The 13,471-nt window shown below is 36.5% G+C and overlaps 1 protein-coding gene across 1 annotated transcript in view; it reads right to left on the bottom strand.

The window, feature by feature from the left end:
- Window positions 1–12,656, bottom strand: part of LOC136036772 (collagen alpha-3(IX) chain-like) — a 20,791-nt gene extending 8,135 nt beyond the window's left edge. Inside the window, exon 1 of the mRNA XM_065719098.1 lies at window positions 12,407–12,656. Within this exon, the coding sequence (XP_065575170.1) occupies window positions 12,407–12,656 (250 nt within the window). The remainder of the gene's footprint in view (window positions 1–12,406) is intronic.
- Between the last annotated feature and the right edge of the window lie 815 nt (window positions 12,657–13,471).

Here is a 13,471-nt window from a genome sequence, read left to right as displayed (position 1 = left end):
TGATGGCAAATGGCAAAGAATATGATTAAAGGCTCTTTTCCTAAATGTTTTCAGAATTGTTGAAAGGTTCAGTAATTATGCGCTTGGGGATGTCAACCCCGCCCCCTCCCGAGGCCTCAGGGCAAGGGCTGCAAGCTGTGCAATTTGTTCATTGCTTACATATAGTATATGTTGTTGAGAAAAGGTGTGCATGTTTGACTTCTTTTTTCCCAAAATACGAAGGGCATTAAGATGGATCTTTCAGGGAATTAAAAAAAAAAAAACAAGTTTAAATGAAAGTAAGGAGCGACATTAAAACTTAAAACGAACAGAAATTACTCCGTATATGAAGGTGGCTTTTCCTCCTCAACGCCTCGGTCTTCACGCTAAAGTTTGGCTCTTTCTCTTAACTCTACTTTTTAAAACAGTAAAAAACTTTAGCGTAAAGAGCGGGGCGTTGAGGAGGAAAAGCCCTTTTCATATATGGAGTAATTTCTGTTCGTTTTAAGTTTTAATGTTGCTCCTTGTTTTCATTTAAAAAAACTTGTTTTTTTATTTAATTTTTGGACGTTTTTTAAATTAATGCTTGTTTTGATCTTGATTCTCCACACCTAAATAATTAAAACGAAATTCGCATATTAATTAATTGCAATTAATGGGAAGATTTTGAGAAAAAAGGAGCAGGGGAGGAGGCCTAGTTGCCCTCCAAGTTTTTGATTACTTAAAAAGGAAACTAGAACTTTTAATTTTTTACGAATGTTTTCATTGGTAAAAAATATACGTAACTTACGAATTAACTTACATAACAAACTTCTATATTCGTATGTTTTTATTGCGTGTATAAGTGGGTTCACCCCTCGTCAATACCTCGCTTTTTACACTAAAGCTTAAATTTTGTCCTAATTCCTTAACAATGACCTTTGAATTACAAAGGCCGTAGAATAAATAGTTCAAATTACTAAAAATACTTTAGCGTAAAGAGTGAGGTATTACGAAGAGGTAAACCCCTCGTATACATAATAATTTTTGTTTGTTTTAAGTTTTAATGCTGCTAATTACTTTCAGTAGAAAAACCTTTTCATATTTATTTTTTCATTGTTTTTTCAAATAATGCTAGAAACTCCTGCGCCCCCTTCATTGAAATTCTCTTCCCCGATGAGAAATTCCTCCTTGGAACTATCATCCCCCGCAACCCCCCCCCCCCCCCCCCCCCCCTCAAGTCCCCCCTAAACCAAAAAAAAAAACTGAAAACGTCTTTACACTTACCCTGTAACCATTACCATATGTAAATACAGGTCAAAGTTGGTAACTTGCATCCCCTCCCACGGGGACTGCGGAGGAGAAAGTCGCATTGGTCTTGTATAAAATGCGACATTTCACATTTTTGTAGATAGGAGTTTGAAACTTCTACGATACGGTTCTCTGATACGCTGAATTTGATTGTGTGATTTTCGTTAAGATTGTGTGACTTTTAGGAGGTGTTTCCTCCCCATTTTTTAAAATGAGGCAAATTTTCTCACGCTCGTTACTTTTGATGGTTAAGACTAATCTTCATCAAACTTATATATTTAAAATCAGCATTAAAATTCAATTCTTTTGATGTAACTATTGGTATCAAAATTCCCATTTATTAGTGTTCCGGTTACTATTGAGCTGGGTCGCTCCCTATTACAGTTCGTTACCACGAACTGTTTGATAGTAGTTTACTATTTTAGTAACAGTATACCAGTAAACTACTAGTTATTAGTTAAACTGTGATTATACTATTAGTTATTAAATAAGAAAAACAAAATTTTTTTTTAGCTGAAAGTAAGGAGTGACATTAAAACTAAAAATGAACAGAAATAATCCCTTATATGAATGGGATTGTCCCTTCCTCAAAGCCCTGCTCTTTACTCCAAAGAAATTTTAGCATAAGGAGCTGGGGGTCATAGTGGGGACAGCCCCTTTCATTTGCGAAATAATTTCTGTTTGTTAAGTTTTAATGTCGCTCCTTACTCACAGTTAAGAAAAAATGTCTTTTTTTAGGGAAGAAGTTGCATGGGAAGATTATTTCAAGGAGGATTTTTTGCAGGCGATGGAAATTTTTCATGTAGGGGGAGCCAAATTTCCCGGTATGATTTAGAAAACAATAATAAATTAATTAAAATAATTTAACTGAAAATAAGCAGCAACATTAAAACTCAAAATTAACAAAATTGTTACGCCAAAGTTTGTTTTAGACATATTAAAAGGCTTACTATTCTATTTAAACGGGCCCTCGTGTATAAGGAGCCATTCTTAAGTAATTGGAGCCAAAGTTAGAATTTTACCATAAAGGGCAAGATATTGAGGGCTAGGGGCAGCCCCATCATATAAAAATAATTCCTGTTTATTTTAAGTTTTAATGTCACTCCTTATTTTAATTAAATAAAAAATAGTTTTTTTAACTGAAAGTAAGGAGCGACATTAAAACTTAAAACAACAGAAATTCATCCGTGTATGAAAGTTGCTGTTCCCGTCTCAACGCCCCGCTATTTACTCTAAAGTTTGACTCTTTCTCTAAATTCTACTTTATTAAACAATAGAAAACTTTAGCGTAAAGAGCGTGGCGTTGAGAAGGGAACAGCCCCTTTCATACACGGAGTAATTTCTGTTCGTCTTAGGTTTTAATTTCGCTCCTTACTTTCAGTTAAAAAAACTAATTTTTTCTTATTTAATTTCTGAACGTTTTTGAATTAATGCATGTTTGATTTTGGCTCTCCGCACATAAATTACTAAAATGAAATTTGCATATTAATTCTTTTTTTGACTAAATAACTGTCTCTTAGTTTTGATTAGACGATTTTGAGAAATAAGGGGTGGGGAAGGAGGCCTAGTTCCCCTCCAATTTTTCAGCTACTTAAAAAGGCAACTAGAACTTTGAATTTTAAACGACCGTTTTTATCATAAAAAAATATCCGTAACTTAAGAATCAAACTACGTAACATACTTCCATATTCTTATATTTTTATTATGTACAAGAGGGGTTTGTCCCCTCGTTAATACCTCGCTCTTGGCATTAAATCTTAAGTTTTGTCCCAATTCTTTAAGCATGACCCCTGAATCAGAAAGGCCGTAGAATAAATAGTTGAAATTACTAAAAATGCTTTAGCATAAAGAGCCAGCTATTTAGGAGGAGAAAAACCCCTCATATGCGTAATATGCGTAATAATCTCTGTTAATTTTAAATTTTAATGCTACTTCTTACTTTCAATTGAAAAAACTTTTTCACGTTTATTTTTTCATTGGTTTTTTTTTTATAGTAATGCTAGAAAATCCTGCGCCCTTTTCATTGAATTTCTCTTCCCCCATGACACATTCCTCCAAGGAAAGATCCTACCACATAACCCCTTCCACTCAACCACCCCCCTCCTTAAACCAAAAAAATCCCCTAAAAACGTCTGTACACTTCCCAATAACCATTACTGCATGTAAACACTGGTCAAAGTTTGTAACTTGCAGCCCCTCAACCGGGGACCGTGGGGAAGTCATCCCCAGAGACATAGTTTTTATGGTTTTTGACTATGCGGAACGAAATGACGATCTCTAAATTTGGATCCGTTGACTTCGGGAAAAAAATGAGCGTGGGAGGGGGCCTAGGTGCTTTCCAATTTTTTGTCACTTAAAAAGGGCACTAGGACTTTTCAATTCCGTTAGAATGAGCCCCCTTTGCGACATTATAGGACTTCTTGGTCCTTTGACCCCTGGGGAAAAAAATAAAAAAAATAAACACGCACCCGTGATCTGTCTTCTGGCAAAAAATACGAAATTCCACATTTTTGTAGATAAGAGCTTGAAAGTTTTGCTTTAGGGTTCTCTGATACGCTGAATGTGATTCATAAATCATGCAATATTTCTATGCTAGAGTAAGGCAGTGGTTGCCCTCCGGTGATTTTGGTAACTTTTTATTAAAAGGCCACTAGAACTTATGGTTTTCGATTAAATAAGCCATATCTTGATCATTTAGGAGCAATAGTTTTTAAGTAATCATTCCCGGAGAAAACAAATTGATAAACATGTTTCCGTGATCTTTTTCTGGCAAAAAAATACAAAATTTCACATTTTTTATGAAGGAGCTTGAAACCTCTATAACAGGCCTTTCTGAAATTCTGAATCCGATGGTTTTATTTTTAATAGGATGACTTGATTTTTTTTTTGGGTGGGGGGGGGGTCTCCCCCCTTCTTGAAAATATGAGTAAATTTTCTATGGCCCATTACTTTTTATTTGTGTAAGATTTGATAAAATCCTAATTTTAACTATTATCTATTATTAAAACTCTCTAAAAACTCCTTTTGTGTCCCTCCCAGGTTTTTTCTTCTTCTTTTTGTAATAATTCTTTGTGTTCGGCGAGAGAGAAAATCGTCCATTTATGCATTTAATTCCCAAATTAATATTGATTTGCTCCTCTCCATCTAGGGTCGGTTTTAACTTTTAGTTTTGTTCTCTTTCTTCTTTTCTTTTATTCTTTACGTATCTTTTATCTCCATTCGACTGACGTCCTTTTTTTTTTCTTAGGAATTGTAAGAGTTTGGTTGAGCAGTAATTCGAATGAATTATATGTAACCCTGAATGCTGTTAAGATAACATAAGATATTTATTCCAAAAAGATCTCTATCACAAGGCCTCACAGGGCTGAATTCGGACTTCAGAGTCGACAAAATATATAGTTGCACTAACAATGCAAAAAACAACGACCAAAAATAAAAATCATAATGAATAATCAATTTTGAGTCAATAAATAAACTGTAGTAAATTAATTAAAAAGTTAAAAAGAAAAAAACCGGTCGAACTAAACTTGAACAAAATACAAGTCAGAAAAAGAATTAAAAGGGAAATGAAAAAAAACGAAGGGGACAAAATAAGCAAATAATGCAGAAAAGACCAAGAAATAAATAAAAAGGGACACTAAAAAGAGTCCAAAAAAGCACAAAAAAATAAAGAAATATAAAACAAATAAAAATTAAAAGGGAAGCTAAACCGAAACAGGGGGGGAGAGGCAAGCAAATAAGTGCAACGACCGGGAAGCACCTCATCAAATAAAAAAGGGAGAAACTATTTGGATATTTTATTCATTTTTTCTGTGATGAAGGGGACAAAAGTTTTTTCATATCTGGAAGTAACGCAGTGAATGGGGGACAAATCTGGGATGGGCTCAGAAATAGCTCGAGGCAGTCGTAATCTTGATGGTGAGTGACGTGTGGGGAAAATACTTGCCGTCCGAGGGTTCGTTATTCCATTTTTATCTATCTTATCTACGACGCAAAGGTAGATAGCTTGGTCCAATTATCCAAATTTTTGTTTTTATTAAAGTCCATATGGCCTTTTATAAGCGAATTCCAAGTTACAAACTTATCAGAAGCAAACGAAACTTTAGTCTCTTTTATGGGCACCCCAAAATCATGCAGTTAAAGTTACTGCACCTTTGCAAAGAGATTCATCGAGTCAAGAAACTTGTAAATGTTGTTTTGAACCTGATTGAGGAGATGGAATACAAGACCCATTTTAACTGTCTCAAATCCTTTAGTCTTTTGATCTGGAATGGTCATTAATATTCAAAAAGTAACCTGCCTCAACACAATTATTACAAGTACAAACCTATTGTAAAACATTGGCAAGGTCTATATTCCACCAGAACTTTGTTTTTCCATTGATAAGGATTCCCTTAACCTAATAGCTTATGGATACAAGTTTCAATCTTTAAAGGAAAGATTATTGAAGCTCTTTGGTCTAGCTGGTATTCAGGAGACAAAATGTTTTGTCAATATATACTTTTCTTAAATATATACTTTAATTGCCCTTGTCCTTTCAAAATACTCTGTGAAAGTTCTAGCTTGATGCCCTTACTTTTTCTCAAGATACTGCAGATAGTCACAGTACAGATATTTGGTTTTATTTGGATGAAAAGACAGCAGGCTGTCTTTTGATTTATCTCACCACTTCAATGTGGATAGATTTGAAATTCAACTGGTAATAATATTGCTAGAACTTCTAGAAAAATTTGAGACATGTATTTTTTCTTTCCTTTTTAGCCCCCATGTATCCCACCTTTAAACACATAATATAAATATTCGGTTCTTATCTCTTCTGTAAAATTAGAAAAATTGAGGTATTTTTAGCTTACGAAGGAGTGATCAGATCTTAATGAAATGTCATATTTAGAAGGACCTCGTAACTCAGATTCCTTACTTTAAATCCCGACCAGATCCAGAGTCATTAAGGGGGGAGTTGCGGGGGACCTAAAATCTTGGGAAACGTTTAGAATGGAGGGATCGGGATGAAAATTGGTGGAAAAAGTCTTAGATACTGATTGACATAACCGGACCGGGTCCGCTCTCTTTCGGGGAGCTGGGGGGGGGGGGGGTAATTCTAAAAAATGAAAAAATTAGGTATTTTTAACTTACGAAGGAGTAATCGGATCTTAATGAAATTTATATTTGGAAAGACCTCGTAACTCAGGTCTCTTATTTTAAATCCCAACCGGATCCAGCGTCATTAGGGGGGGGGGATCTTGGAAAACACTTAGAGCGGAGAGATTATGATGAAACTTTGTGGGAAGAATAAAAACATGTCCAAGATACGTGACTGACATAACCGGACTTGGTCCTTTCTCTTTGGTGGAGTTGGGATGGGGGAGGGAGTAATTTGGAAAAATTAGAGAAAATGATGTATTTGTAACTTACGAACGGGTGATCATATCTTAATAAAATGATATATTTTGAAGTATCTTGTGCTTTAGAGCTTATATTTTAAATCCCGACCAGATCTAGTGACATTAGGGGGAGTTGGAGGGGGAAACCGGAATTCTTAGAAAATATGAAAATTGAGGTTTCTTTATCTTACGAATAGGTGATCGGATCTCAATGGAACTTGATATATAGAAGGATCTTATGTCTCAGATGCTCCATTTTCAAATCGGATCCGGGGACAGAGGGAGTTGGAGGGGGAAAACAGAAATCCTGGAAAACGCTTAGAGTGGAGAGATCGCGATAAAAATTGATGGGAAGAATAAGAACAAGTTATAGACACGTGATTGACATAATTGGAATGGATTTGTTCACTTTGGAGGAGCTGGGGGGGGGGGTTGATTTGGAAAAATTAGAAAAATTGAGGTGTTTTTAACTTAAGAACGGGTGACCGGATCTTAATGAAATTAGATATTTAGAAGGAATCATGTCTCCGAGCTCTTATTTCAAATCAGTAACATATCTGTTGACATCGGGGGGAGTTGGAGGGAGAAACCGGAAATCTTAGAAAACGCTTAAGAGTAGAAAAATCGGGATGAAACTTGGTGGGTAGAATAAGCAAATGTCGCAGATACGTGATTGAAGTAACCGTACTGGATCCACTCACTTTGGGGGAGTTGGGGGGCTGGGTTCAGTCCTTTGACGAGTTTTGTGCTTTTGGACGTGCTAGGACGATGAAATTTGGTAGGTGTGTCCAGGAGCTGCACAAATTGACTTGATAAAGTCGTTTCCCCGATTATACCATCTGGGGGTCTCAAGGGAGAGAGAAAATTAGAAAAAAAGAGTTATTTATAATTTACGAGAGGGTGATCGGACCTTAATGAATTTTGATATTTAGAAGGACCTCTTGACTCAGAGCTCTTATTTTAAATCTCGACCGGCATTAAGCCTCCGGTTTTCCTTTTAAATCAATGTATTGATTCTTAGAATTTTGCTAGAGCTCAAACCATATGAGATCTTAGCTCTTGTTAATCCTCCAAAAATTTTATTCTTCAGAGTCGCATGCTGGATTTGCAAATCGAATTTCTTTTTTGTCTCTTATCTCTTCCTTAATTTCCTCCCATATCTTTGTTCCGCGAAATAAATTATCTTCAACTTTTAATTGTACCATAGTGTTCTTTTTTTTTAGATTTCATTAGTCTGTAATAGTTTTGTTTTATTCCCAATGGGTCTAAGACGCCTTTCTTGCTCCTAAGCTCTTTTTGGTTCTCGTTATTGTTCAATATTCCCTTTTTTCCGGTACTGCAGACTGAATCTGTAATTTTCGGCTCTTTTTGCGTTTCTCTTTTCTTTTTCGCTTTTTTCTACTTTTCAATTGTACAAATTAATCATTCAATTTTAATTGGTTTTTGACTCTATGTCTCCGCTTTAGTAATTTTAAGATACTCTTAACCACACCGCAGGTAAAATTGAGACGGAAAAGAGAAAGCAAGACATATAAGAATTCTGGCTAATTCTTGCAGTGTATCATTTTCCGTCACAAGTTCACTCCCTGGAGACTTTCCTCTCCATGACCCTCTTCATTTAATCTGTGATAACTCAGAAATTGCCAAGGGTGCTAATTTAAAGTTTTCAGGGGAAAATGAGGGGGATATTTTACTAAATCCTATTTGTTTTCCCGCCAAAATTTGTTTGAAAGCTTCGTTTACCTAAGGTGATTAACTCGATGCATCATAAATTTGAGAACTGTGATGGATAATTACGGATTTACTATTCTGAAGAAGGGACAGCGATTCATCGTTAAGGGGAAGGGAGAGATTGTTAAAAGAATGCACCTTAGTTTCCAAATTGTGTCAAAGAAAGGAAAAAAATCTATTCGGTCCTCTTTTGGGAAAAATCGTAGTTTTATGACACTAAATTTCAGAAAATACTACTTTCTTGTGGAAGAAATCATGTATTTTGGAAATAATTTTCATCTCAAAGCTTAAGGCTATTTGCATAAATAAGGGCTCTTATCCAGAATGACATAGGCAAGCATGTTGTGAAACACGTGTTCATGCATTAAGATTGATGAGACAGGCTCGTTTTGATTTGACACACTCATCAGATCATTAAGACCAATTTCTGAAGGATTAATAAATAATAATGATCCCAAAGCACATCACGAGTGTACCTACATATTTAGGAGAGGTTCTTCGACCCTATGTCTCCGCTTTAGTAGCTTCATATTTACTAAAAATCATAATGACCAGCCAACTCTTTGTTTTGATTTATTTGATAATCTGAGTAAAGGTTGGGGGGGTGGGGGCTTGGCTTCTCGATTTATACTTCTTAAATTATTCATTAATTATTTCTGTTTGAAAATCATGTAATAGGTCTATGCTAGAGTAAGGCAGCAGCTGCTCTCAAGTAATTTTGGTAACTTTTGGTAAAAGGCCGCTAGAACTTATGGTTTTCAAATAAATAAGCCATATCTTGATCATTTAGGAGCAATAGTTTTTATATGATCACTCCTGGAGAAAACAAATTAATTAACATGTTTTTGTTATATTTTTCTGGAAAAAAATACAAAATTTTATATTTTTTATATTAGAGCTTGTAAGCTCTATAACAGGCCTTTCTGATATTCTTAATCTGATGTTCTAAATCTGATTGTTTGATTTTTAATAGGATTACTTCATGTTTTTTGTGGGGGGGGGTCTCCCCCTTTCTTGAAAATCTGGGCAAATTTTCTATGGCTGATAACTAACGAAGGAGTGATCAGATCTTAATGAAATTTGATGTTTATAAAGACATCGTATCTCAGAGCTCTTATATTAAATTCCGACCGGATTCGGTGACATTGGGGGAGAGTTTGAGGGTACTTAAAATCTTGGAAAACGCTTAGAGTGGAGGGATCAGGATGAAACTTGATGGGAAAAATAATCATAAGTCCCAGATATGTGATTGACATAACCGCAACGGATCTGCTCTCTTTGGGGAGTGGGGGGGGTTGATTCTTAAAAATTAGAAAAATGAGGTATTTTTAACTTAAGAAAGAGTGATCGGATCTTAATGAAATTTGATATTTGGAAGAATATTATTTCTGAGAGCTCTTATTTTAAATCCCGACCGGATCTGGTCAAGGGGAAGTTGGGGGGGGAACCTAATGTCGTGGAAACACTTAGAGTGGAGGGATCAGGATGAAACTTGATGGGAAAAATAAGCACAAGTCTTAGGTACGGGATTTACATAACCGGAACGGATCTGCTCTCTTTGGAGGATCTGCTTACGAAAGAGTGATCGGATCTTAATGAAATTTGAACTTTGGAAGCATATCTTGTCTCATAGATCTTATTTGAATCCCAACTGGATCCGGTGACATTGGGGGGAATTGAGGGGGAACCAAAAATCTTGGAAAACGCTTAGAGTGGAGGGATGAGGATATAACTTGGTGGGGAAAACAAGCACAAGTCCTAGATACACGATTGACATAACCAGAACGGATCTTCTCTTTTTGGGGAGATTGGGGGGGGGGTTAATTCTGAAGAATTAGAAAAAATGAGGAATTTTTAACCTGCGAAGGAGTGATCGGATCTTAATGAAATTTGATTTTTGGTAGGATATCGTGTCTCAGAGTTCTTATTTTAAATCTCGACCGGACCAGGTGAAATTTGGGGGAGTTGGGGGGACCTAATAGTTTGGAAAACGCTTAGAGTGGAGGAATCGGGAGGAAACTTGGTGGTAAACATAATCTTAAGTCCTAGATAACTGACTGACATAACCGTAACGAACCCACTCTCTTCGGAGGAGGAGGGTTAATTCTGAAAAATTAAAAGAATGAGGTACTTTTAACTTACGAAGAAATGATTGGATCTTAATGAAATTTGATGTTTATAAAGATGTCGTCTCTCAGAGCTCTTATATTAAATTCCGACCGGATTCGGTGACATTGGGGGGAGTTGTAGTGTACTTAAAATCTTGGAAAACGCTTAGAGTGGAGGGATCGGGATGAAACTTGATGGGAAAAATAATCATAAGTCCTAGATATGTGATTGACATAACCGGAACAGATCTGCTCTCTTTGGGGAGGGGGGGGGGGTTAATTCTTAAAAAATAGAAAAATGAGGTATTTTTAACTTAAGAAAGGGTGATCGGATCTTAATGAAATTTGATATTTGGAAGAGAATTATGTCTGAGAGCTCTTATTTTAAATCCCGACCGAATCTGGTCAAGGGAAACTTGGAGGGGGACCTAATGTCTTGGAAACACTTAGAGTGGAGGGATCAGGATGAAACTTGGTGGGAAAAATAAGCACAAGTCTTAGGTACGGGATTTGACATAACCGGAACGGATCTGCTCTGTTTGGAAGAGTTGGGGGTGGGGGTGATTCTAAAGAACTGGAAAAATGAGGAATTTTTAACTTACGAAAGAGTGATCATATATTAATGAAATTTTATATTTAGAAGGACTCGAAACTCAGATCTCTTATTTTGAATCCCAACCGGAGCCAGTGTCGTTAGGGGGGGAGAGACCGGAAATCTTGGAAAACGCTTAAAGCGGAGAGAACAGGATGAAACTTGGTGGAAAGAATAAGTACAAGTTCAAGATAGTTGACTGACATAACTGGACCGGCTTTGCTCTCTTTGGTGGAGTTAGGGGGGGGGGTATTTCGGAAAAACTCGAAAAAAATGAGGTATTTGTAACTTACGAACGGCAGATCAGATCTTAATTCAATTTGATATCTAAAAGAACTTTTAGAACTTTCATGTTTTAGAACTTTAATTTTAAATTTTGACCAGATCCGGTGACATTGAAGGGGGTTGGAGGGGGAAACCGAAATTTTTGGAAAACGTGAAAATCGAGGTATCTTACGAATGGGCGATCGGATCTTAATGAAACTTGATATATAGAACAATACTGTGTCTCAGACGCTCCATTTTCATTTCAACTTGGATCCGAGGAATATAGGGTTGGAGGGGGGGGGAATATTGGAAACCGGAAATCTTGGTAAACACTTAGAGTGGAGAGATCGGGATGAAGCTTGATGGGAAGAGCAAGCACAGGTTATAGATAGGAGATTGAAATAATTGGTACGGATCTGTTCTCTTTGGGGAGTTGGGGGCTGTTAATTTGGAAAAATTAGAAAAATTGAGATATTTTAACTTAAGAACAGGTGCCCGGATCTTAATGAAATTTGATATTTAGAAGGACCTCATGTCTCAGATCTATTATTTCAAATCCCGACCAGATCTGTTGACATTGGGGGGAGTTGGAGGGGGAAACGGGAAATCTTGGAAAACGCTCATAAATGTTGTAGGTATGTGATTTACGGAACCAGACTGGATCCGCTCTCTTTGGGGGAGTTAGGGGGTGGGGCTCAGTGCTTTGGCGAGCTTGGTGTTTCTGGACATGCTAGGACGATGAAAATTGGTAGGCATTGGTAGGCAAAATTGGGGGGGTACGTAGTTTACTTAAGATTTTTTTTTCACGAGGGGGAAACCCTTTCTTTCCCTCGAAAAACTAAAAATCACCAATGCCATCTAAACTTTGGTGATTCACCACTTGTCTTATTTTGGATACATTAAATGTCAGAGAGAGTAAAGGAAGTGGCATAATGTCAGGAATGAAATTGCCTGCTCAAAGTAGAAAAGCCTACTTAGACCTGCCAAGATTTGTCCACGCTAATCCAGGCCTACTTAGTGAAGATTTGATTTTGACATTAAATACTACTACTGCTAACAACTCACTGCAGCACCAAGCCGCTTAAGGCCAACCCAGGCTCGAATACTCCTCTCCCATCCGAATTTATTCAAAGCTTCCCTCTTTGCACTCTCCCAGGTATTCGCAATTTCCTTTAAATCTTTTCTTACAACTTCTTCCCATCCCAATGGGGTACGACCTGTTTTTCGTTTGGCGCTAGACGGTTGGCCGACAAGGACTTGAAACTTGTTGATTTGAAATAATTTTAAAAAACAATGCCGATTAGACATTACTTCAAGATAAATTTCAGCTTTGGTCCTGTAAGACTACTCAATTAGTTCTGTCAATTATCCAGCTGGCTTTGATGTTTTTTTTATTCTTTTAAAGATGTCGTCAGACGCTGCAATGTTAGTGGTGCTAGGGAATTTTCACCATGTTAAATTAACTAAGATCTAACTCTAATGAGTTTCCCAGTCTCTTTGGTATAATGTGTTATGCCCCGTTTTTTTTTTTTTTTTTTTTTTTTTTTTTTTTTTTTTTTTAAACTTAAAGGAATCTGCATTTTGTTTTAATCAGATTTCAGAAGTTAGAGACTTCAAAATTAATGTCATTGTTACCCTTCAGAGCCAGGCAGTTTCCATTAGTAATTCAAGATTTAAGATCGAAAAGGGCATCATTGGAAATTGGGTAATAAGAGAACTCACAAGTGTGACATTAATTTGTGCCAATGAAATCATCCCAAATCTTTTCCAGATAGATAGCTCCTCAAGAACTTAATAGTACCACCCTGAAGCTCAACCAGAAACCTGTCAATAGTAGGGTAAAGAACAATGTTTTCTCCAACTATGTGGTTGGCCCAATAAGTTGAGCCTTCATCATCATTAACCAGTATCTACAGGATTCATCCTTATTGCTTGCAAGAGTGATTTAAGGCAATCAAGTTAGTACGTAATATGGCAAATTAGCTATTTGCCCTGAGGGCAAGAGTTAATATTTAGCTTGTCCAGCTAACCCTTTTCCCCCAGAGCTATGTGATCAAAATTTTGAGATGGTTATTTTATTCAGTATAGTTGAAAGATCCAATAACTATTCCTGGTATTTATGC

This window comes from Artemia franciscana, chromosome 16 (assembly GCF_032884065.1).
Source record: "Artemia franciscana chromosome 16, ASM3288406v1, whole genome shotgun sequence".
Lineage (NCBI taxonomy): Eukaryota > Metazoa > Arthropoda > Branchiopoda > Anostraca > Artemiidae > Artemia > Artemia franciscana.
This window is presented reverse-complemented; position numbering and strand designations above follow the sequence as displayed.